General features: G+C 40.6%; 1 protein-coding gene and 1 pseudogene across 1 annotated transcript; both read right to left on the bottom strand.

Annotated features, from left to right (window-relative positions):
- Window positions 665–1,593, bottom strand: OR7A157BP (olfactory receptor family 7 subfamily A member 157B, pseudogene; annotated as a pseudogene).
- On the bottom strand, window positions 9,912–10,850 carry OR7A83 (olfactory receptor family 7 subfamily A member 83). Its single transcript, NM_001390431.1, has one exon. The coding sequence runs from the start codon at window positions 10,848–10,850 to the stop codon at window positions 9,912–9,914; it is 939 nt and encodes a 312-aa protein (NP_001377360.1).
- Window positions 10,851–25,158: the final 14,308 nt, after the last annotated feature.

Here is a 25,158-nt window from a genome sequence, read left to right as displayed (position 1 = left end):
CCATGCTCCTTTGTTTTCATGTTGTCTATTTCTGCTTTGTTGGCTGACTTCTGTTACCATGGCAGAATTGAGTGGTTGTCATAGAGGCTATGTGACTTGAGAGCCAAAAATGTTTACATACTCTCTTCTTCTTTACAGACATTAGAGACTCCTTGTCTAGATTAGTAGGCAATTAGCATAAAAATAGGTATACTGAAAGAAAAAGTTGATGCAATGAGATGTTATCATTGTAATCAATGGTACAATTCTAAGTGGAAAATCAGGTTCAATTTCTTATATATCTATAGAAATTTTAACATTCATTACTAACCTGACAAGTAAAATGAAACATCAAATATATATTTTTAATTAATGAATATTTTAAATATAGATTACTCAAAAACTAAAATTTACTTAATTAAAATGATTACAACTAAATTCCTTGGTTTCTAAAATTGGGGGTGAATTTTAGGAAAAGAAAACAGGAAAATGATGAAAAGAGTTTAGAGATATCTAGGTCATTATCAAACAAAATACATGAAATGATGTTTCAAAAATTTGTAAATTTTATGAACAAACAGAAACAGTCACAAAGTATCTGGATTTCTGAATCTTAATATATTTTTTAAATTTTGTGTTATTCACGGGCACCTCTCCAGCCCCAAGACAAACATCTCTGTCACCCTTCAAAAGTGATAGAAGTGGCACAATTTATCAAAGGACATTTTATGTCCTTATTTCTCAGACTATAGATAAAAGGGTTCAGCAGGGTGTAACCACTGTATACATAACTGAAACTATTTTACTGACCTTGGTACTTAGGGTTATTCCAGAACTTATCTACATCTCAAGTCTTGTACCATAGAACAAGGAAACAATAGAGATGTGAGATCCACAGGTGAAAAATACCTTATACTTGCCTCTAACTGATGAAACTCTCAGAAGAGATAAAAGAATCTTAGAGTAAGAGAAAAGGATACTAGTGAATGAAATAAAACTCACCAAGATGCAAAATATAGCATTAGGTGATTTTAAAAATTGTCAGAACAGGTATGTTGAAGCACCTGATTGCTTTCTCTGAAAAAGTGGGGGATTACCATGTCAGCACAGAAGGAGAGCCGCAATACAAGTAAACTATTTAACAAAGAGTCCAGAATGCTTAATAACCAACATACCAGAAGCAGGAGACCACAGAGCTGGGGGATCATGATGACTGTGTAATCCAAGGGCTGACAGATGGCTACAAACAAGTCATGGGCCATTGCATTCAGGAGAAAGTAATCCAAAGCTACAAAGAGCACAAAAAAGTGTAACTCGCAGAGGCAGCCTTCATAGGTTTGGCTTTGCTCTTTATCTGGATGTTCCACAGCATCTTTGAGATGGACATGGAGATGAAACAGATATCTACAAACAATAGGTTGGAGAGGAAGAAATACATGGGTGTGTGAAGGTGGGAGTCAATGACAATGGTCAGGATAGTGAGAAGGTTCCCAAAGAAGGTGATCAGGTACAAGAACAGGAACAGCCCAAAAAGGAGAGGCTTCAGTTCTGTCTCTTCTGAGAATCCAAGCAGAAAAAAAATTCTGCAACCTGTGTATGGTTTCCTGGTTCCATGTTGCTTATGAGATTTCCAGTGACTCAGATGGTAAAGAATCTGCCTGTGATGCAGGAAACCTGGGTTCAATCCCTGGATAAGGAAGATTCCCTAGAAATGGTAATGGCTACCCACTCCAATATTCTTTCCTGGAGAATCCCATGGACAGAGGAGCCAGGCCAGGCTATAGTCCATGGGGTTGCAAAAAGTAGGACATGACTGAGCAATCAACATACATGTTCAGAAGAATATAATTGGCCCACCTTAGGAGTTCGTCAAGGCAGTATATTGTCACCCTGTTTATTTAACTTATATGCAGAGTACATCATGAGAAACGCTGGACTGGAAGAAACACAAACTGGAATCAAGATTGCTGGGAGAAATATCAATAACCTCAGATATGCAGATAACACCACCCTTATGGCAGAAAGTGAAGAGGAACTCAAAAGCCTCTTGATGAAAGTGAAAGAGGAGAGTGAAAATGTTGGCTTAAAGCTCAACATTCAGAAAACGAAGATCATGGCATCCGGTCCCATCACTTCATGGGAAATAGATGGGGAAACAGTGGAAACAGTGTCAGACTTTATTTTTCTGGGTTCCAAAATCACTACAGATGGTGACTGCAGCCATGAAATTAAAAGACACTTACTCCTTGGAAGGAAAGTTATGACCAACCTAGATAGCATGTTCAAAAGCAGAGACATTACTTTGCCAACAAAAGTTCATCTAGTCAAGGCTATGGTTTTTCTTGTGGTATGTAAGGATGTGAGAGTTGGACTGTGAAGAAGGCTGAGCGCCAAAGAATTGATGCTTTTGAACTGTGGTGTTGGAGAAGATTCTTGAGAGTCCCTTGGACTGCAAGGAGATCCAACCAGTCCATTCTGAAGGAGATCAGCCCTGGGATTTCTTTGGAAGGAATGATGCTAAAGCTGAAACTCCAGTACTTTGGCCACCTCATGCAAAGAGTTGACTCATTGGAAAAGACTCTGATGCTGGAAGGGATTGGGGGCAGGAGGAGAAGGGGACGACAGAGGATGAGATGGCTGGATGGCATCACTGACTCGATGGACATGAGTCTGAGTGAACTCCGGGAGCTGGTGATGGACAGGGAGACCTGGCATGCTGCAATTCATGGGGTCGCAAAGAGTCGGACATGACTGAGCAACTCATCTGACCTGATCTGATCTCCTGGGTACAGCCAACTGTGTGTCAGCATTGTACCTAATTTCATCGTTTTCCCTAAACTGTCTTTCCTCCAAAAATTCTTACCCCAAAAAATCAAGAACCTGTCTTAGAAAGTCTCTTGATCATTAAACTTTTCTTATATTGTTTTCCCCACCGATTCCCCTAAAATTCACAAATGAAAATAGCCTATTATGCTCTTCCATATCCTCCAGCACCTATGAAGATGCGGTGGCTCACCCAAATAATGTCATGGAAACATCTGCCTTCTCCCATCCAATTACTTCCTTGAATGGTGGACAAAATTGGAAGCTGCCCCTAAAAGAGTAAGGAGATGGAACAACTCATGAAGCCTCTGTGAGATGATTGTGTTTTCTCATCCCCTTTGATGAGACAGACTTGAATATATTGAGGAAAAGCATTTGTAACTTTTTTGTGACTTATTAATATGAATTCCCATAGGGCCTCATTGAATGAAATATTCTTTGGTATTTTTTCTCTGATGGATGTGATTCTTACTTGTTAAAATATTAAAAGAAAGCAAATGCTTGTGCCATATTTTCCCCTTTAGGGTATACATGGGAGCTCGAGTCATGTCTCCTATCTCACTGGACTTCTCAGAGTAGCTTCCAAGATGCAGGATATCATTAAAAGTTGATTTATGTGGCTATGACATGAAATTTCTTCTTCTAAGAATTGAAGGCCACAATCAAACACCTTGAGTTGACACTATTGGAGCCTCACCCAAACGTATGAGGAAAGTCCTTGATCTCACCTGATCCAAGAGAGAATTACTGTGTGTATTTATCATGAGGGCCCTTTTAACTGACAGTGCACACTAATAAAAGGGAACACCATCCACTGAGCAGGTCCATGGTGTAACAGTCATTGTATGTTTGCCATGGAGAGTCTCATGGGGTCATCACATGTAAGTCAGTTCAGTCACTCAGTCGTGTCCGACTCTTTGTGACCCCATGAATCACAGCACGCCAGGCCTCCCTGTCCATCACCAACTCCTGGAGTTCACTCAGACTCAGGTCCATCGAGTTAGTGATGCCATCCAACCATTTCATCCTCTGTCGTCCCCTTCTCCTCCTGCCCCTAATCCCTCCCAGCATCAGAGTCTTTTCCAATGAGTGAACTCTTCGCATGAGGTGGCCAAAGTACTGGAATTTCAGCTTTAGCATCATTCCTTCCAAAGAAATCGCAGGGCTGATCTCCTTCAGAATGGACTGGTTGGATTTCCTTGCAGTCCAAGGGACTCTCAAGAGTCTTCTCCAACACCACAGTTCAAAAGCATCAATTCTTCGGTGCTCAGCCTTCTTCACAGTCCAACTCTCACATCCGTACATGACCACAAGAAAAACCATAGCCTTGACTAGACGGACCTTTGTTGGTAAAGTAATGTATCTGTTTTTCAATATGCTATCTAGGTTGGTCATAACTTTCCTTCGAGAAATCTGTAGGCAGGTAGGAAGCAATAGTTAGAACTGGAGGTGGAACCACAGACTGGTTCCAAATAGGAAAAGGAGTACGTCAAGGCTGTATATTGTCACTCTGCTTATTTAACTTCTATGCAGAGTACATAATGAGAAATGCTGGACTGGAAGAAGCACAAGCTGGAATCAAGATTGCTGGGAGAAATATCAATAACCTCAGATATGCAGATAACACCACCCTTATGGCAGAAAGTGAAGAGGAACTCAAAAGCCTCTTGATGAAAGTGAAAGAGGAGAGTGAAAAAGTTGGCTTAAAGCTCAACATTCAGAAAATGAAGATCATGGCATCTGGTCTCATCACTTCATGGGAAATAGATGGGGAAACAGTGGAAACAGTGTCAGACTATATTTTTTGGGCTCCAGGATCACTGAAGATGGTGACTGCAGCCATGAAATTAAAAGATGCTTACTCCTTGGAAGGAAAGTCATCACATGTAAGTCTGGTAATTTCAGTAAGATGAGAGCAAGTGAACATTAGCAATCTATTATGCCACCGAGAAAGACTGAAGGTGAGAGGAGAAGGGGATGACAGGATGAGATGGTTAGATGACATCACCGACTCAAAGGACATGAGTTTTAGTAAATTCCAGGGGTTGGTGATAGACAGGGAGGCCTGGCATGCTGCAGTCCATGAGGTCACAAAAAGTTGGACACGACTGAGCAACTGAACTGAACTGATGCCACTGAGTCATCCATGAGGCTCACAGTTAATCATATGATATTCAAGGAATTATAATAATATTTTTAATAATAATAACATGAAAATCTCAGTCAATGACAAAGTCCAAGTTTGAAGTCAAGCAAAGGTGTTCATTTGGTAGAATATCGCCAACAACCCCCACCCACCCACCCAAATCACTGTGCTGTTTTTCTACACTGTAGTGGAAAATAAGTGATCAGTGTGAAAACATATCACAAAGGGAAGGAATTCAGTTGGGGATAACAAAAGAGGAGGAAAAACCTCTTTAAGAAGGGGCTATTTAGGACTGACCAGAGATCAAAAGTGATAATATAGGGTGATAACTAGTTAAAAGGGAAGAGGAAAGATGTACACATGGGGGAGAAGATCTGCTGGATCCTTTTTCCATTTCTTCTCCTATTTTCTTCAGCACAGGTAAAAAAGACAAGGTAGAAACTTGTCAGTCTGACATGCTTGATTACAAAATTCCCTTGAAGCAAAAGGGAAGAATCCAAAATGTTTGATAGAGACAAGTGACTGTGATTAGTCTATAGTATTCAATGCCATTCCTTAACCCAGTCTGGGATTCACAGGTGTCTTAGTGGTAAAGAATCCACCTGCCAATACAGGAGACACAGGTTTGATCTGCGAGTTGGGAAGATCCCCTGGAGAAGGAAATGGCAACCCATTCCAGTATTCTTGCCTGGGAAATCCCATGGACACAAGTGCCTGGAAGGCTACAGTCCATGGGGTCAGAAAAGAGTCTAACACAGTTTAGTAACTAAACAATGACAACCCAGTCTACCTTGATAAAGAACTGATTCTTTCCTTTCCTTTTTATGCTAATAAAAGTCAAGGTATATTGTTAAGATTACATATCAGAGTGATCTGGTGTCTATAAACTTTTAAGTGAGGGAAATAGATTGTCATCTGAGAGTCAAATGGTATAATCAATAATTATAGTGTGATTATTGTAAATTCTATGTACCCTCACTCAACCAAAAGTGCACAATTTTTATTCCTCCATTCCTAACATAGTGCCTGTCACACTTGAGATATGTGCTGCAGACTGAATTGTGTCCCCTCAAAACTCATGTGTTCAAATTCAAGTCCCCAGTGTGACATCACTGTATTTGGAGATAGAGCTTCTAGGAGTTGATACAGGTGTTGGGAAAATTAAAATGGAGGGAGTCTTATTCAGGCTTCAGAAGCAGGAGAGCAGGTCTCTAACGTGGCTTCTGACCTCCTTGGACACTGCTCAGATTTCATGCCTGCCCACAAGCACCTCTAGTCAGTCAGGACTTTAGATAAGAAAGAGAGTGAGATGTGAAATTTTTGAGCCCCTGGAGAGCAGATCAACAGCTCAGGGTTTAATGAAATCTTATGACTCACAGAAAACAGAATTTCAAAATGGTTAAAGTAAAACCAGGGCTGCATTTTGTGCACAAACTGATGATGGTATCAGTTTGCCACCTGGGATTATAAATGAGAACCTCCAAAACTACAATTATAAAACTCACCATGAAGTGGATGCACTGCCCAAGACCCTTTCCCTATTGGGGCTCCAGATTTCTTTTAATGAGTGACTTTTCTGTACCAGCTGAGCCACAGGGGAAACCCGAGGGACTTTCCAGTGCTGTTTAGTTCTGGATGTCAGATGACCCAATTTGGTGATGTATATGCTGTTGCTTGTCTCTATTGTTTCTATTTCTTTTCTTTAAATGACTGAATATTGAAATCAAATAATGTTCTTTTAAAATTGAAATTGTTTGCTTGTGTGTAAAGAGTGGCTTAGTTTGTTATCAAATCCTTTGAACCTAAAACAAAACTTCCAGCAAAACAACAGGTTAAATGAAGTCATAACTGTAGTGTCATAATTTAATACCCTTGGTGGCCTTATAAGAAGATAAAGTGGTTCCTCTTTCTCTTTGCTTCTCTCTCTCCATCTCCCTCTCTATCTCTCTCTCTGGGTGTGTGTGTGTGTGTGTGTGTGTGTGTGTGTGTTTCCACTCTCACGAAAAAGCCATTTGAAGGCACGGTGATGAGGCAACCACGTGAAAGCCAGAAACAGTGCTCTCACCAAAACCCAACTGTTTTGGCACCTGATCTCAGACTCCCACCATCCAGAATGTGAGAAATAAGTTTCTGTTATTTAAGCTGCCCAATCTCTTGTATTTTGTTACAGCATCCCAAGCTGACTAATGCAATGTGTAGCACCCACTTAATGAATGACTGAGCAACATCCCTTAGACAAATTCCCCAAGTGTTCTTCAATTTCTGAGTAAGGTATATTTCCATATTCTGCCCTTAAATGAGGAGATCATATACAGTGTAAGGCAATAATATCCTGTGTGCCCTGATTCTGGTTCTGACCCCTGGGAGAAGTTTCTTTGTTTTCTCAGAGTTATACTTCAGGAAGAATTGTCTCCTATAGTAGAATGTCATCCATGTAAATCATCTCTCCCTGGCCAGTAAGGAGAGCTGAAGGCATGTGTACAGAGTTGGTTTTACCTAGAGTCCAAGTTTACACTTCCTCCAGACTTTAAGCTAATCCTTGAAAGATATGATATCTTCCATTATGTGCTAGAAATTGATATCAAGAGGAAACCAAAGCTACTCTAGTGTAAATTGTTTGAGACACAGGTAGACTGGCCACTCAGAGAAGACCTTTCAGGATGTATGTTGTTTTCACTTGTCACCCTTGAAACAAAGTCTTTCAAAACTATTTTTTTAAGCAACATCCTCACAAATATTTGCATAAAAGATGTATGATATCTCCATCTTCTCTGAAAAGTTCCTCATGCTTCATATTCAGTATATCCTAAGCCCCTTCTTTGGCACAGGCACCACTGATCTGATTCCAATCACCTTAACATTGGTTTTGACTATGTATAACTTCATAGAAATTGCTTCTATTATGGGAACTTTCTAGCATTATTCACTCATAATAGATTTTGGAATTCATTTAAATTGTCATTTGTATCTGTAGTTGGTTTATTTTTATTGCTTAGTAGATTTCATTGTATGAATATACTACAACTTTTTTATAATTATGTATCAGTGGATATTTCAGTTTTTCTTCCACTTTGTCTACTATGAATCAATTGTTATAATTGTTTGTGACTAAGTCTTTGTATGGACTCTTAATGAAAGTGAAAGAGGAGAGTGAAAAAGTTGGCTTAAAGCTCAACATTCAGAAAACTAAGAACATGGCATCTGGTCCTCTCACTTCATGGAAAATAGATGGGGAAACAGTGGAAACAGTGTTAGACTTTATTTTGGGGAGCTCCAAAATCACTGCAGATGGTGTAATTGCAGCCATGAAATTAAAAGTCGCTTATTCCTTGGAAAGAAAGTTATGCCCAACCTAGATAGCATATTAAAAAGCAGAGACATTACTTTGCCAACAAAGGTCCGACTAGTCAAGGCTATGGTTTTTCCAGTGGTCATGTATGGATGTGAGAGTTGGACTGTGAAGAAAGCTGAGTGCCGAAGAATTGATGCGTTTGAACTGTGGTGTTGGAGAAGACTCTTGAAAGTCCCTTGGACTGCAAGGAGATCCAACCAGCCCATTCTAAAGGAGATCAGTCCTGGGTGTTCATTGGAAGGACTGATACTAAGGCTGAAACTCCAGTACTTTGGCCACCTCATGTGAAGAGCTGACTCATTGGAAAAGACCCTGATGCTGGGAGGGATTGAGGGCAGGAGAAGAAGGGGACGACAGAGGATGAGATGGCTAGATGGCATCACCAACTCGATGCACATGAGTTTGGGTGAATTTCAGGAGTTGGTGATGGACAGGGAGGCCTGGCGTGCTGTGATTCATGGGGTTGCAAAGAGTCAGACACGACTGAGTGACTGAACTAAACTGAACTGATGCTTTCATTTACTTCAAATAAAAACCCAGGAGCAGAATTGCTGAGTCCTACTGTAAATATGTTGGCTTCCCAGGTGGCTCAGTGGTAAAGAATTCACCTGCCATTGGAGGAGATACAACAGACTTGAGTTCTTCTTGACCAAATTCTTCTTGATCCCTGGGTCAAGAAGATTCCCTGGAGAAGAAAATGGCAACCCTCTCCACTATTCTTGCCTGGAAAATTCCATGAAATCGGGAGCTTATAGGACTAAAGGCCATGGGGTTACAATGAGTGAAATATGACTGAATGACTAAACAGGCACACTACCCTGTAAATATATATATACTTTTACAAGAGATAATCAAGATTTTTCCAAGTGTTGGGTCATTTTGTCTCCTATGTAAATATATAAGAATTATACTAGTTTTCTATACCTCTGTATTATTTATTAATATTTTGTGGATAACATATTCTCCCACAAAACTTAGACAAAGTACACATATCAATTATCTTAAAGTTTTTGTGATTCAGGAATCTGGCCATGACTAAGTTGGGTTCTCTGAGCCCTGGTCTCTCACAGGGGTACAATCTACCTGTCAGTCATTGTAGGAGAGCAGATGAAGATTATTGTAAACTACATCAGTTGGTGACTCAAGTTGCTTCTCCTATTGTTGATGTGATCTAGTTACAAATTGGATTAACCCAAACCCTGGCCATTAGTGTACAGACTCCAATATGTCAAATGACTTGTCAACAGAAGATAATATGAAGTACAGTTACTTTCACCTGGTAGAGAAAGCATTGCACAATTTCTTCAGCAATCCTGTATTATTTTAAGCATTACATTTCCTGTATTACATATTATACTTGTGAAAACTTATGCAGTAGGTTCTATTTCCCACACTAAACCCAGAGAATATATTAAGAGATCAAAATTTTAAAGAAAATACAGGAAGAAACCATTGCTATATATGAAAAATGAAAGAAATTGAACTCTTTAAATAACTTAAATTTCAAATTATCTTTCTGGTCACTGATAATATTAATCATGATTAGGATCTCTTAGGGTTTTGAGGACTGTTACTCATGAAAAAGTCTCTATCTTCAGACAAATATTTCCCTTATACCAAGAATGTTTCTCTACTGAAGAGTGTTTTAAGGGCTTGCTTTATGTCTTTGTTTTTAAGACTGTAGATAAAAGGGTTCAGCATGGGTGTGACCACAGTGTACATCACTGAGGCTACTGCAGTTGCCCTGGAGTTTTGTGTGCTGGCAGAGCTAAGATACACCCCAAGGCTTGTACCATAGAACAAGGAGACAGTTGAGAGGTGAGACACACATGTGGAAAATGCTTTATACTTGCCCCTTGTGGATGAAATTTTCAAAATAGAGGATACAATCTTAGAGTAAGAAAAAAGGATACCAGTGAGTGGAACAATAACCAGAACTCCACTTGCAAAATATATCATCAGGTCATTGAGGAAAGTATCAGAACAAGCAAGCTGAATCACCTCATAAAGTTCACAAAAAAAATGGTGAATTTCCAATTTTGTGCAAAAAGAGAGTCGCAAAATCATTAAGCCATGTAACAGAGAGTCGAGGACACTCACTAACCAGGATGTCAGAAGCAGGAGGTCACAAAACTTAGGATTCATGATGATCAGGTACTGCAATGGGTGGCAGATGGCTACAAACCGGTCATAAGCCATCACAGTCAAGAGGATGTTGTCTAATATCCCAAAAAGCATGAAAAAATACATCTGTATGATGCAGCCTTCATAGGTGATAACTTGACTCTGAGTCTTGATGTTCCACAGCATCTTTGGGATGGTGGTAGAGGTGAAACAGATGTCTGAAAAAGATAGGTTGAAGAGAAAGAAATACATGGGTGTGTGGAGGTGGGAGTTAGTGATAATGGCCAGGATGATGAGAAGGTTCCCAATGAAGGTGACCAGGTACATGAACAGGAAGAACCAAAAGAGGAGAGGCTGCAGTAATACTTCCTCTGAGAGTCCCAGGAGGATAAACTCTGAAATACAAGTTTGGTTTCCTACTTCCATGTAGCCAATGAAACTGCAGAAATAGAAACAGGAACAGTGCAAATTTAGCTGAAAGAAGCCATCAAGAGATGGTACGGGTGGGTGGAGGGAGGGGGGTTCGGAATGGGGAACACGTGTATACCTGTGGCGGATTCAGGTTAATGTATGGCAAAACCAATACAATATTGCAAAGTAATTAACCTCCAATTAAAATAAATAAATTTATATTTAAAAATAAAAATTAAAAAATGAAATAAAATACAGTGGGTGGAAAAAAAAAAAAAAAGAAATTAACAGAGAAGGAAGCAAGATGTTCTTCAGTAGGTGAACGTGAAATCATTCAGTCGTGTCAGATTCTTTGCAACCCTGTGGGCTGTAGCCTACCAGATTCCTCCATCCACGGGATTCTTCAGGCAATAGTACTGGAGTGGGTTGTTATTTCCTTCTCCAGGGGATCTTCCCAATCCAGGGATCGAACCGAGGTCCCCCGCCTTGCAGGCAGATGCTTTACCATCTGAGCCACCAGGGAAGCCGATTGGATAAGTAAACTTGGGCACATCCAAACAATGCACTACGGTGTCACTGAGTCCTCCTGCATCTGAAGCAGTTGATAGGGCCAGCAGAAGTCTTCTATAGGATAAATCTATTAGTTTGCTTTCCTCTGAGAATCCGGTTTTTAGTTCAAGTATCCTAATGGAGAAGCCATGTCTACTGGGATCTCAAGAATGAGCCAGACATGAAGCAGGGAACTGTACAAGTCTTCTTCTATGTGCATGAAAAGAGATAGAAAATACAGAGAAGGAGAGAGAAATGAAATAGACAAAAAGGGAGGATAAGAAGCAAAAGACTGTATTTCACTGAAAGAAGAAACGATGGGTAATCACTTTCTTTGGGTGATAGCAGTATTATACATCTATCTTATAGCTCCCTGAATGCCCCCAATAATAATAATATTAATACCCAACTAGAAAAATATTTTCAATCTTTATGACCTAAAATTATTCATAGTCTCACACTACCATTTATCCTCACATTACTATTTATCTGTTTAAATAACATGTATAATACCATATATGAAACAAGTCACCAGTCCAGGTTCAATGCATGATACTGGATGCTTGAGGCTGGTGCACTGGGACGACCCAGAGGGATGGTACAGGGAGGGAGGAGGGAGGAGGGTTCAGAATGCGGAACACGTGTACACCTGTGGAGGATTCATGTTATTCATGTTGATATATGGCAAAACCAATACAATATTGTAACGTTAAAAAAGAAAAAAAAAAAGATCAATTAAAACATTTAAATATATATAGTAAAATTTATAGAATTAAAGCAAAACATTTTAAAGCTTTTTTTTTTTCCCAAAATCTAGTGACCTGGGAAATGTTTTGATAGGTTAAACTGTTATTTTTAAAATATTGCTGAAATGATAGTGAATTCTAGCGATAATTTCAGAAAGAAATTACTTCAATTCCCCACAATGTTTCCAGAAAGTAGAAACAGTTAAGATACTTTCTAATTCATTCTGTAAAGCCAGCCTTAACTAACAGAAAGCTATGTAGACATATTACAGGAAAAGAAAGCTGCAGATCAGTATAACTCACAAATATAGGTACAAAGGTCCTCAACAAAATATTAGCAAATCAAAACAAACAATAGAGGGAATTTTATACTAAGACCAAGGAGAATTTATTCCAGGTATGCAGGATGAGTTAAAAATGTGAAAATAAATGTAATCTATTCCTTCCTTCAGTTAACAATAGTGTTAACTTTAAATTTTGTTAATAAAAAAATGGACAACTTGGAAGAAATGGACAAATTCTTAGAAAACTACAACTTTTCATGTTAATTTTTAAAATACTAAAAAGAAAATCAATTTAATCTACTATGTCAACAAGCTAATGAAGAGAAATCACATCAATTTATGTAGAAAGAGCGGTTGATAAAACCCAAAACACGTTCATAATAATAATAACAAACCTGCAGTAGATTGAGTATAGGAACTTCCTCTGTTTTGTAGAGAATGTGTAACACAGAGCCGAAAATAAAATCCTACTTGATGGTGAGAAAATGGGACAAAGCCCTTTCACAAAAATTACCTCAAGGTGTATCATATACTTAAAACACAAAACCATAAGTCATCTAGAAGAAAACACTGGGGGAAATCTAGAGTATCTTAGATTTGGCAATGAGGTTTTAGACACAGCACCAAAAGAATAATTCATAAAAAAAATAAGTTGTATTTCATTCCTTTAAAAATCTGCTTTGTAAAAGTGGCTAAGAGTGACAATAGTCAAGCAGCAATCTTAGAAATAGTACTTGAAAAAATGTGTCTAATAAAGGACTTGAATCCAAATTATACATAGAACTCATAAATTCAATAATAAGAAAACAAATAACCCAATTTAAAATGGACACCACTGCAGTGACTTGGCATGAACGAAGGTAAAGACATCTCATCAAAGAAACACTGATGGCAAGAAAGCTTCTGGAAAAATTCACAGCATCTTTTATCATTAGATAATTATAATATACAACAACCAATATACACATTTTAGAATGGCTGAAAACAAACGAAAATACTCGACATACCAATTGACAAGTTTGTGAAGCAATACAAACTCTCATTCATTACCAGTGGGATTAAAAAATAGCATAGTCACTTAGGAGTATGGCTTGGTAGATTCTTCTGAAGTTAAATATAATCTTACCATACAATCCAGCAGTGTAAATACTAGGTATGTGCATGTCTGCATAGTCATTTTTCATGTCCTACTCTTTGTGACCCCATGGACTGTAGGCTGGCAGGTCCTCTGTCCATGGAATTTTTCAGGCAAGAATGATGGAGTGGGTTGCCATTTCCTCCTCCAAGGTATCTTCCTGACCCGGAGATCAAACCCGCATCTCCTACATCGGCAGGCAAATCCTTTACCACTGTGAAACCTGGGATGTACAACTAAGGTATACACCCAACTAATCCAAAAACATGTCCACACAAAAATCTGCATTCAAATGATTATAGCAGCTTTATTCATGGTCTCTAAAATTGCAAGCAACCAAGGTGCCCTTCAATTAAGTAAATGTATAAATACACTGTGGTACATCTGTACAAATGAAAAAAAATAAATTCGTGATAAAAAAAAAAAAAACTAGTGAAAAAAATAAATTCAGTTCAGTTCAGTCACTCAGTCATGTCCGACACTTTGCAACACCATGAATCGCAGCACACCAGGCCTCCCTGTCCATCACCAACTCCCGGAGTTCACTCAGACTAACGTCCATCGAGTCAGTGATGCCATCAAGCCATCTCACCCTCTGTCGTCCCCTTCTCCTCTTGCCCCCAATCCCTCCCAGCATCAGAGTCTTTTCCAATGAGTGAACTCTTCGCATGAGGGGGCCAAAGTACTGGAATTTCAGCTTTAACATCATTCTTTCCAAAGAAATCCCAGGGCTGATCTCCTTTAGAATGGACTGGTTGGATCTTCTTGCTGTCCAAGGGAATCTCAAGAGTCTTGTCCAGCATCACAGTTCAACGCATCAATTCTTCGGTGCTCAGCCTTCTTCACAGTCCAACTCTCACATTCATACATAACCACTGAAAAAATCATAGCCTTGACTAGACGAACGTTTGTTGGCAAAGTAATGTCTCTGCTTTTAAATATGCTATCTAGGTTGGTCATAACTTTCCTTCCAAGAAGTAAGCGTCTTTTATTTTCATGGCTGCAGTCACCATCTGCAGTGATTTTGGAGCCCCAAAAAATAAAGTCTGACACTGTTTCCACTGTTTCCCCATCTATTTCCCATGAAGTGATGGGACCAGATGCCATGATCTTCGTTTTCTGAATGTTGAACTTTAATCCAATTTTTTCACTCTCCACTTTCACTTTCATTAAGAGGCTTTTTAGTTTCTCTTCACTTTCTTCCATAAGGGTGGTGTCATCTGCATATCTGAGATTATTGATATTTCTCCCTGCAATCTTGACTCCAGCTTGTGCTTCTTCTAGTCCAGCGTTTCTCATGATGTACTCTGCATAGAAGTTAAATAAGCAGAGTGACAATATACAGCCTTGACGTACTCCTTTTCCTATTTGGAATCAGTCTGTTATTCCATGTCCAGTTCTAACAGTTGCTTCCTGACCTGCATACAAATTTCTCAAGAGGCAGATCAGGTGGTCTGGTATTCCCATCTCTTGAAGAATTTTCCACAGTTTATTGTGATCCACACAGTCAAAGGCTTTGGCATAGTCAATAAAGCAGAAATAGATGTTTTTCTGGAACTCTCTTGCTTTTTCCATGATCCAGCGGATGTTGGCAATTTGGTCTCTAGTCCCCCTGCCTTTTCTAAAACCAGCTTGAACATCTGGAATTTCACAGTTCACGTATTGCTGAAGCCTGGCTTGGAGAATTTTGACCATTACTTTACTAGTGTGCGAGATGAGTGCAATTGTGTGGTAGTTTGAGCATTCTTTGGCATTGCCTTTCTTTGCGATTGGAAGGAAAACTGACCTTTTCCAGTCCTGTGGCCACTGCTGAGTTTTCCAAATTTGCTGGCATATTGAGTGCAGCACTTTCACGGCATCATCTTTCAGTATTTGGAATAGCTCGACTGGAATTCCATTACTTCCACTAGCTTTGTTCATAGTGATGCTTTCTAAGGCCCACTTGACTTCACATTCCAGGATGTCTGCCTCTAGGCCAGTGATCACACCTTTGTGATTATCTGGGTCGTGAAGATCTTTTTTGTACAGTTCTTCTGTGTATTCTTGCCATCTCTTCTTAATATCTTCTACTTCTGTTAGGTCCATACCATTTCTGTCCTTTATCAAGCCCATATTTGCATGAAATGTTCCCTTGGTATCTCTAATATTCTTGAAGTGATCTCTAGTCTTTCTCATTTTGTTGTTTTCTTCTATTTCTTTGCATTGATTGCTGAAGAAGGCTTTCTTATCTCTTCTTGCTATTCTTTGGAACTCTGCATTCAGATGCTTATATCTTTCCCTTTCTCCTTTGCTTTTCTCTTCTCTTCTTTTCAGAGCTATTTGTAAGGCATCCCCAAATAGCCATTTTGCTTTTTGCATTTCTTTTCCACGGGGATGGTCTTGATCCCTGTCTCCTGTACAATGTCATGAACATCATTCCAAAGTTCATCAGGCACTCTATCTCTCAGATCTAGGCGCTTAAATCTATTTCTCACTTTCACTGTAGAATCATAAGGGATATGATTTAGGCCATACCTGTATGGTCTAGTGCTTTTCCCTACTTTCTTCAATTTGAGTCTGAATTTGGCAATAAGGAGTTCATGATCTGAGTCACAGTCAGCTCCTGGTCTTGTTTTTGTTTACTGTATAGAGCCTCTCCATCTTGGCTGCAAAGAATATAATCAGTCTGATTTTGGTGTTGACCATCTGGTGATGTCCATGTGTAGAGTCTTCTCTTGTGTTGTTGGAAGAGGGTGTTTGATATGATCAGTGCATTTTCTTAGCAAAACTCTATTAGTCTTTGCCCTGCTTCATTCCGTATTCCAAGCCAAATTTGCCTGTTACTCCAGGTGTTTCTTGACTTCCTACTTTTGCATTCCAGTCCCCTATAATTAAAAAGACATCTTTTTTGGGTGTTAGTTCTAAAATGCCTTGTAGGTCTTCGTAGAACCGTTCAAATTCAGCTTCTTCAGCATTACTGGTTGGGGCATAGACTTGGATTACTGTGCTATTGAATGGTTTGCCTTGGACATGAACAGAGATCATTCTGTCATTTTTGAGATTGTATCCAAGTACTGCATTTCGGACTCTTTTGTTGACCATGATGGCTACTCCATTTCTTCTGAGGGATTCCTGCCCGCAGAAGTACATAGAATGGTCATCTGAGTTAAATTCACGCATTCCAGTCCACTTTAGTTCGCTGATTCCTAGAATGTCGACATTCACTCTTGCCGTCTCTTGTTTGACCACTTCCAATTTTCCTTGATTCATGGAAGCCATAAAATAGCATGGATAAATCTTATATGCTTGTTTCTAAATGAATGAAGTCAGATTGAAAAGTTAAGGTTGTATGACTCTGAGGAAGAAACAATGAAAAGTTAAAAGAAAAGCAGTTTTTCCATCAGTGAAACTATTCCATAGGATACTGTAACTGTGAACATGTGAAAGTATGTATTTTTCAAAATGTATTAAACTTTACAAAGAGTAAATATCTAGGTATGCAAATAAAGACATCAGTTAGAAGGTTAAGGGAATTCCAGGATGGAATGCAGACTGTGGAGAAAAAAATCTAATTGTACTCAAATAAATGGAACACCTTCACTGAAGGAAGAATGGGAAACAGTGGTGAACTTAGTATTACTGGAAATGAGTAGAGACTATAAAATTAAAGGCAAAGAATTGTACATAATTACTGTACTCAGGTGCCCTTCCCTCATGGCTGAGGTCAGGGGAAGAAGCCAGGAGGACCCCATGCCTGAGGGGCAGTGGCCAAGAGGAGTTACCACCATGTCCGAGGTTAGGGGCAGCAGCCGAGAGTGCCAGGCTGCAACAGCACAGGAACAGCCAAGAGGAGCTACCCCACGTCCAAGGTCAGGGGCGGCAGCTGGGAAGAGCTACCCAACGTCTAAGGTTAGGGGCGGCAGCCGAGAGGAGTTACCCCATGTCCGAGGTCAGGGGAAGTGGCTGAGAGGAGCTACCCGCTGCCCGAGGCCAGGGGCAGCAGCCCAGATGAGCAACCCCACATCCAAGGAGTGGTGGCTGCGCAGGCACAGGAGGGCCTAGAGGAGCTATTCCACGTTCAAGGTCAGGAGGGGTGGTGGTGAGGAGATACCCCTCGTCCAAAGTAAGAGAAACCCAAGTAAGACGGTAGGTGTTGCAAGAGGGCATCAGAGGGCAGACACACTGAAACCATAATCACAGAAAACTAGTCAATCTAATCACACTAGGACCACAGCCTTATCTAACTCAATGAAACTAGGCCATGCCCATGGGGCAACGCAAGTCAGGCGGGCATGGTGGAGAGGTCTGACACAATGTGGTCCACTGGAGAAAGGAATGGCAAACCACTTCAGTATTCTTGCCTTGAGAACCCCATGAACAGTATGAAAAGGCACAATGAGATGCACGATACTGGATGCTTGGGGCTGGTGCCCTGGGACAACCCAGAGGGATGGTATGGGGAGGGACGAGGGAGGAGGGTTCAGGATGGGGAACAAATGTATACCTGTGGCAGACTCATTTTGATATTTGGCAAAACTAATACAATATTGTAAAGTTTAAAAATAAAATAAAATTTAAAAAAAAGGCAAAATGATAGGATACTTAAAGAGAAACTCCCCAGGTCAGTAGGTGCCCAATATGCTACTGGAGATCAGTGGAGAAATAACTCCAGAAAGAATGAAGGGAGGGAGCCAAAGCAAAAACAATACCCAGTTGTGGAGGTGACTGGTGGTAGAAGCAAGGTCCGATGCTGTAAAGAGCAATATTTGCATAGGAACCTGGAAAGTCAGGTCCATGAATCAAGGCAAATTGGAAGTGGTCAAATAGGAGATGGCAAGAGTGAACTTCAACATTCTAGGAATCAGTGAACTAAAATGGACTGGAATGGGTGAATTTAACTCAGACGAAAATTAGAGATACCAAGGGAACATTTCACACAAAGATGGGCTCAATAAAGGGCAGAAATGGTATGGATCTAACAGAAGCAGTAGATATTAAGAAGAGGTGGCAGGAATACACAGAAAAACTGAACAAAAAAAGATCTTTGTGACCCAGATAATCACGATGGTGTGATCACTCACCTAGAGCCAGACATCATGGAATGTGAAGTAAAGTGTGCCTTACAAAGCATCATTACGAAAAAAGCAAGTGGAGGTGATGGAATTCCAGTTGAGCTATTTCAAATCCTGAAAGATGATGCCATGAAAGTGCTGCACTCAATATGCCAGCAAATTTGAAAAACTCAGCAGTGGCCACAGGACTGGAAAAGGTCAGTTTTCATTGCAATCCCAAAGAAAAGCAATGCCAAAGAATGCTCAAACTACCACACAATTGCTCTCATCTCATACACTAGTAAAGTAATGCTCAAAATTCTCCAAGCCAGGCTTCAGCAGTACGTGAACTGTGAACTTACAGATGTTCAAGCTGGTTTGAGAAAAGGCAGAGGAACCAGAGATCAAATCGCCAACATCCGCTGGATCATGGGAAAAGCAAAAGAGTTCCAGAAAAACATCTATTTCTGCTTTATTGACTATGCCAAAGCCTTTGACTGTGTGGATCACAATAAACTGTGGGAAATTCTGAAAGAGATGGGAATACCAGACAACCTGACGTGCCTCTTGAGAAACCTACATGCAGGTCAGGAAGCAACAGTGGACATGGAACAACAGACTAGTTCCAAATAAGAAAAGGAGTACATCAAGGTTGTATATTGTCACCCTGCTTATTTAACTTCTATGCAGAGTACATCATGAGAAACGCTGGACTGGAAGAAGCACAAGCTGGAATCAAGATTGCTTGGAGAAATATCAATAACCTCAGATATGCGGATGACACCACCCTTATGGCAGAAAGTGAAGAGGAACTCTAGCCGCATGAAAGCTTTTAAGTTACAAATGGTTGCTCAAACTCCTGCTACTGCTGTAGCTTCCTCCAGCTACTATTTGGGGCCCCTGGATCAGATTATCCTCAATATGAGGATTAGGAGAATATGTTGCCTCACCAACTTAGGGACAACGCCCCTTGTCAGCTCAGAAGCAGTTATGGAATGAGAACGACGCCCCTTTTCTCTAGGCAACATAATTCTCCTAAAAGAAAAGGGGGGAATGAGAGAGTCATTTCCTAGGCAGGTTGATAGGGAGTCTAGGGGTCCCCAAGAAGAGAGGGGTCTGGAATTCTCAAGGAGGAAGAAAGGACAAACTTTTTTCTTTCTCCACATTCCTTAGGATTATATACCAATAATGTATCCTGCCTAAGGACAGTCTTTGGATTCAACCTTCTGTTATTTTAAAATGTTAATTATGGGAGTAGACCTGGTCTTTACAAGGATGTATCCTGCCTGAGGACAGTGTTATCTTAAAATGTAAATTACGGGAGTAGGTCTGATGAGGTCTTTACAACCTCCAGACATTCTTTGGATTCACTAGAGAGTATATAACTTCATTGTTAACACTAGCAAGCGGGTACTCTTTCTGCCCCCTTCTGATGCCTATGTCAGAAGCTTTCTCTATCTCCTTTATACTTTAATAAAACTTTACTACACAAAAAAAAAAAAAAAAAAGAAAGAAAGTGAAGAGGAACTAAAAAGCCTCTTGATGAAAGTGAAAGTGGAGAGTGAAAAAGTTGGCTTAAAGCTCAACATTCAGAAAACGAAGATCATGGCATCCGGTTGCATCACTTCATGGGAAATACATGGGGAAACAGTGTCAGACTTTATTTTTGGGGGCTCCAAAATCACTGCAAATGGTGATGGCAGCCATGAAATTAAAAGATGTTTACTCTTTGGAAGGAAAGTTATGACCAACCTAGATAGCATATTCAAAAGTAGAGACATTACTTTGCCAACAAAGGTCCGTCTAGTCAAGGCTATGATTTTTCCAGTGGTCATATGGATGTGAGAGTTGGAATGTGAAGAAAGCTGAGCACTGAAGAATTGATGTGTTTGAACTGTGGTGTTGGACAAGACTCTTGAGAGTCCCTTGGACTACAAGGAGATCCAACCAGTCCATTCTGAAGGAGATCAGCCCTGGGATTTCTTTGGAAGAAATGATGCTAAAGCTGAAACTCCAGTAGTTTGGCCACCTCATGCAAAGAGTTGACTCATTGGAAAAGACTCTGATGCTGGAAGGGATTGGGGGCAGGAGGAGAAGCGGACAACTGAGCATGAGATGGCTGGATGGCATCACTGACTCAATGGACGTGAATCTGAGTGAACTCCGGGAGTTGGTGATGGACAGGGAAGCCTGGTGTGCTGCGATTCATGGAGTCGCAAAGAGTCGGACACGACTGAGTGACTGAACTGAACTCAAGTTGATACAGTTGCATTCCACCATAATATGAGTTAACAGTTATGATGCTTGCTGCAGTCCATGGGGTCACGAAGAACGGACACGACTGAGCGACTTCACTTTCACTTTTTACTTTTTAATGCTTTGCAGAAGGAAATGGCAACCCACTCCAGTGTTCTTTCCTGGAGAATCCCAGGGATGGCAGAGCCTGGTGGGCTGCCATCTATGGGGTCGCACAGAGTCGGACACGACTGAAGCGACTTAGCAGCAGCAGCAGCATAGGTGTATACTGGAATGGAACAATTATGTAAGTGGATGACAGATGTGGAAACCCAGAATCTCACTACTGCAGTGGTTTCTGCACATAAGAAAGGGGAAAGGGCTGGAGTAACTATATGGTAATAAATCAAGTTAGAGAGAAGTTATTTAGACACAGGTTTTATATATGTGTATATAAACACGTATGTGTATACATATATGTACATACATACATAGATTGGTATAGGGCTTCCCTGGTGGTTCAGAGGTAAAGAATGTGCCTGCCAATGCAGGAGACCTGGGTTTAGGCCCTGGGTCAGGAAAGTACCCTGGAGGAGGGCATGGCAACCTGCTCAAATATTCTTGCCTGAAGAATCCCATGGACATGAAACCAAGAAGGCTACAATCTATGGAGACCTAGAGGGGGACACAACTGAATGACTAACCATACATGCATGCACACAGATTAGTATACACACATGAGTTGTTGTTGTTGCTTAGTCACTAAGTCATGTCCAAATCTTTTGTGACTCCATGGACTATAGCCCACCAGGCACCTCTGTCCATAGGATTCTCCAGGAAAGAATACTGGAGTGGGTTGCCATTTCCTTTTCCAGGGGATCTTCTCTGCCTAGGGATCAAATTTGCATTACCTACATCACAGGCCGATTCTTTACCACTGAGCCACCAGGGAAACCAAACACACATACATTTATCTCATCAACTGAGAGGGTTAATGACTCATATAAACAGACAACTGGAATCCAGATCTTGTTTTGTTTGTATTGTGCCCATGTTGTGTAAGATGTGGGATCTTAGTTCCCTAACAAGAGTCTTAGTTCCTCAACCAATGATCAAACCTGTGCCCTCTGCATAGGAAGCTCAGAGTCTCAACCACTAAACCACCAGGGAAGTCCCAGATATTGATTTCTAATGCCATTCTCCAACAGAAGGAACCAGGGCTCCTTGGAGGAGTAACTATTTATAGGCCTGGAGCTGGAAAGATGAGATAAGTCAGGAGCATCTGATGGTTCCATAAAGTACTGCTACTGCTAAGTCACTTCAGTCGTGTCTGACTCTGTGCGACCCCATAGATGGCAGCCCACCAGGCCCCACCATCCCTGGGATTGTCCAGGCAAGAACACTAGAGTGGGTTGCCATTTCCTTCTCCAATACATGAAAGTGAAAAGTGAAAGTGAGGTCGCTCAGTCGTGTCCGACTCTTCGCGATCCCATGGACTGCAGCCTACCAGGCTCCTCCGTCCATGGGATTTTCCAGGCAAGAGTACTGGAGGGGGGTGCCATTGATAAAGTAAGGGAGTATTAAAAAAAAAAAGAAAGAAAGAAAACTCTATCATAATGGAGTATATTATATCAAAGGGACATAGGTGCCATCTGAAAGAACTCCCAATACCCAAAGCTAGAAAATTTTGAGCAACAAGCTAAATAAAGTGGTATTGGATTATAATTAAGCATTTAAAATAAATATCCTTAAGTTCACACTGATAAAGCAAATGATCAATAATATTAATAGAGACAAATCCCTAATGCAAAAGAAATCCAATAAATTATGTAGACACTGTACTCTCAAAGAGGTGGAATGTAATTTGTCATTCTTGAAATGGAAGGTATATGCAATAACCCTCTTACAAAGAATACAGTTTGAGAGGAGGAAAAAGAGTAAATTTACAGCAAAGAAACCTGACAGTCAGCCAGGTAATCAGTGTCACAGTGAACAGTGATTACTTGTGCTGATAGTATACGTACCCTTGATATGGTATGATGAATAAAGAATTTCACTTGTATAGTCTTCCTCTTCAAAATCATAAACCACTCCAAACATGAGAAAACATCAGACTACTTCCTATCAATGAATGTTTTATAAAATACCTGATCAGTTCAGATCAGTCACTCAGTCGTATTTGACTCTTCGTGACCCCATGAATTGCAGCACGCCAGGCCTCCCTGTCTATCACCAACTCCCGGAGCTCCCCCAAACTCATGTCCATCGAGTCAGTGATGCCATCTAGCCATCTCATCCTCTGTCGTCCACTTCTCCTCCTGCCCTCAATCCCTCCCAGGATCAATTGACTCTTTCCAATGAGTCAACTCTTCAAATGAGGGGGCCAAAGTATTAGAGTTTCAGCTTTAGCGTCAGTCCTTCCAAAGAACACCCAGGGCTGATCTCCTTCAGAATGGACCGGTTGGATCTCCTTGCAGTCCAAGGGACTCTCAAGAGTCTTCTCCAACACCACAGTTCAAAAGCATCAATTCTTCGGCACTCAGCTTTCTTCACAGTCCAACTCTCAACTCATACATGACTACTGGAAAAACCATAGCCATGACTAGACGGACCTTTGTTGGCAAAGCAATGTCTCTGCTTTTTAATATGCTATCTAGGTTGGTCATAACTTTCCTTCCAAGGAGTAAGTGTCTTTTAATTTCATGGCTGCAATCATCAATTACCTGATCAGTACTCCTCAAAATTTAAGTTCATTGAAAACAAGGGAAATCTGAGAAACTGTCACTGCCAAGAAGAATCAAGAAGAAAGAAATGTCTATATGTAATGTGGTATCCTAGACAGAGGCTACAAATAAGGGAAACTGGGTATGGAGTTTATGAAAACTCCGTGTGCTATCTTTACAATTTTTCTTAAGTCTAAAGCTGTTTAACAAATAATGTTTATTTAAAATTTTAGTGAAATGTAAGCACCTTGGAAACAGCAGGTTCCGAATTCGACTCCAGAGTCTAATACTTGCCTTGGACAAGCAATATCACTGCAGTGAGTCTCACATTCTTTACCCATAAAATTGGAATAACGGCATCCAATTGTATAACGTTATTGCAAGAAAAGGGCTTCCCGGGTCGCTCAGTGGGTAAAGAATCTGCCTGCCAATGCAGGAGATGCAGGAGACATGGGTTCCATCCCTTGGTCAAGAAGACTACCTAGAGGAGGGCATGGCAACCTACTGCAGTATGCTTGCCTAGAGAATACCATGAACAGAAGAACCCAGTGGACCACAGTCCTAGAGTTGCAAAGAGTTGGACATGAATGAAACAACTGAGCACTGCAACATATAAATAAAATAACTAATATAAATGCCCTTGTATGACTACTATTAATCAGTGAATTTTCAGACATACTGTTTCAATCACTCACAGATCTGTTTCCCACCTCACAATCTTACCTCCATTTTTCTATTTCCACTCATCATCTATATACAGTTTTGACAGCTTCAATACTCTGTTGCTCACATTGACCTGAATGATCTTTACATAGAGTGAGCTGATCATAAGCACCATCCACTATAAATCTTGCCCTGACTCCCCTAACTTCAGAATTATCAGGACTGGCTTCCCAGGTGGCTCCAGTGGTAAAGAACCCACCTACCAATGCAGGAGATGTAAGAGATGCAGGTTCAATCTCTGAGGCAGAAAGATTCCCCTGGAGAAGGGCATGACAACCCTCTCTAGTATTCTTGCCTGAGAAATCCCATGGACAGAGAAACCTGACAAAGTGTCAAACATAACTAAAGCAACTTAGCATGCCCTGGTGGTCCAGTGGTTAAGATTCTGGGCTTCCACTGCAGGGCCATGGGCTTCCATCTGTGGCTAGGTACCTAAGATCTCACATGCCATCCAGCAAAAAAAAAAAAAAATTAAAAAATAATTAAGTATCGATTCAATAATGAAAATATAAGGTCTCTATTATCAGCCTGCTGCTTCACTGGCCCAACTCATGCTTTCAGTTTTCTTTCCCAGCCCTCATTATTGGTCCAGTATTAAGAACTATTTGCAATTTCCTCCAGTACTTTGGCCACCTCATGCGAAGAGTTGACTCATTGGAAAAGACTCTAATGCTGGGAGGGATTGTGGGCAGGAGGAGAAGGGAACTACAGAGGATGAGATGGTTGGATGGCATCACTGACTCGATGGACGTGAGTCTCAGTGAACTCCGGGAGTTGATGATGAACAGGGAGGCCTGGCGTGCTGAGATTCATGGGGTCGCAAAGAGTCAGACACGACTGAGCGACTGATCTGATCTGATCTGAAAACACTTTACAATTTAAGTAATCTCCACATTTT

This window comes from Bos taurus, chromosome 7, assembly GCF_002263795.3.
Source record: "Bos taurus isolate L1 Dominette 01449 registration number 42190680 breed Hereford chromosome 7, ARS-UCD2.0, whole genome shotgun sequence".
Lineage (NCBI taxonomy): Eukaryota > Metazoa > Chordata > Mammalia > Artiodactyla > Bovidae > Bos > Bos taurus.
The sequence above is the reverse complement of the archived record's forward strand: the minus strand, read 5'-3'. Positions and strand labels throughout refer to the sequence as shown.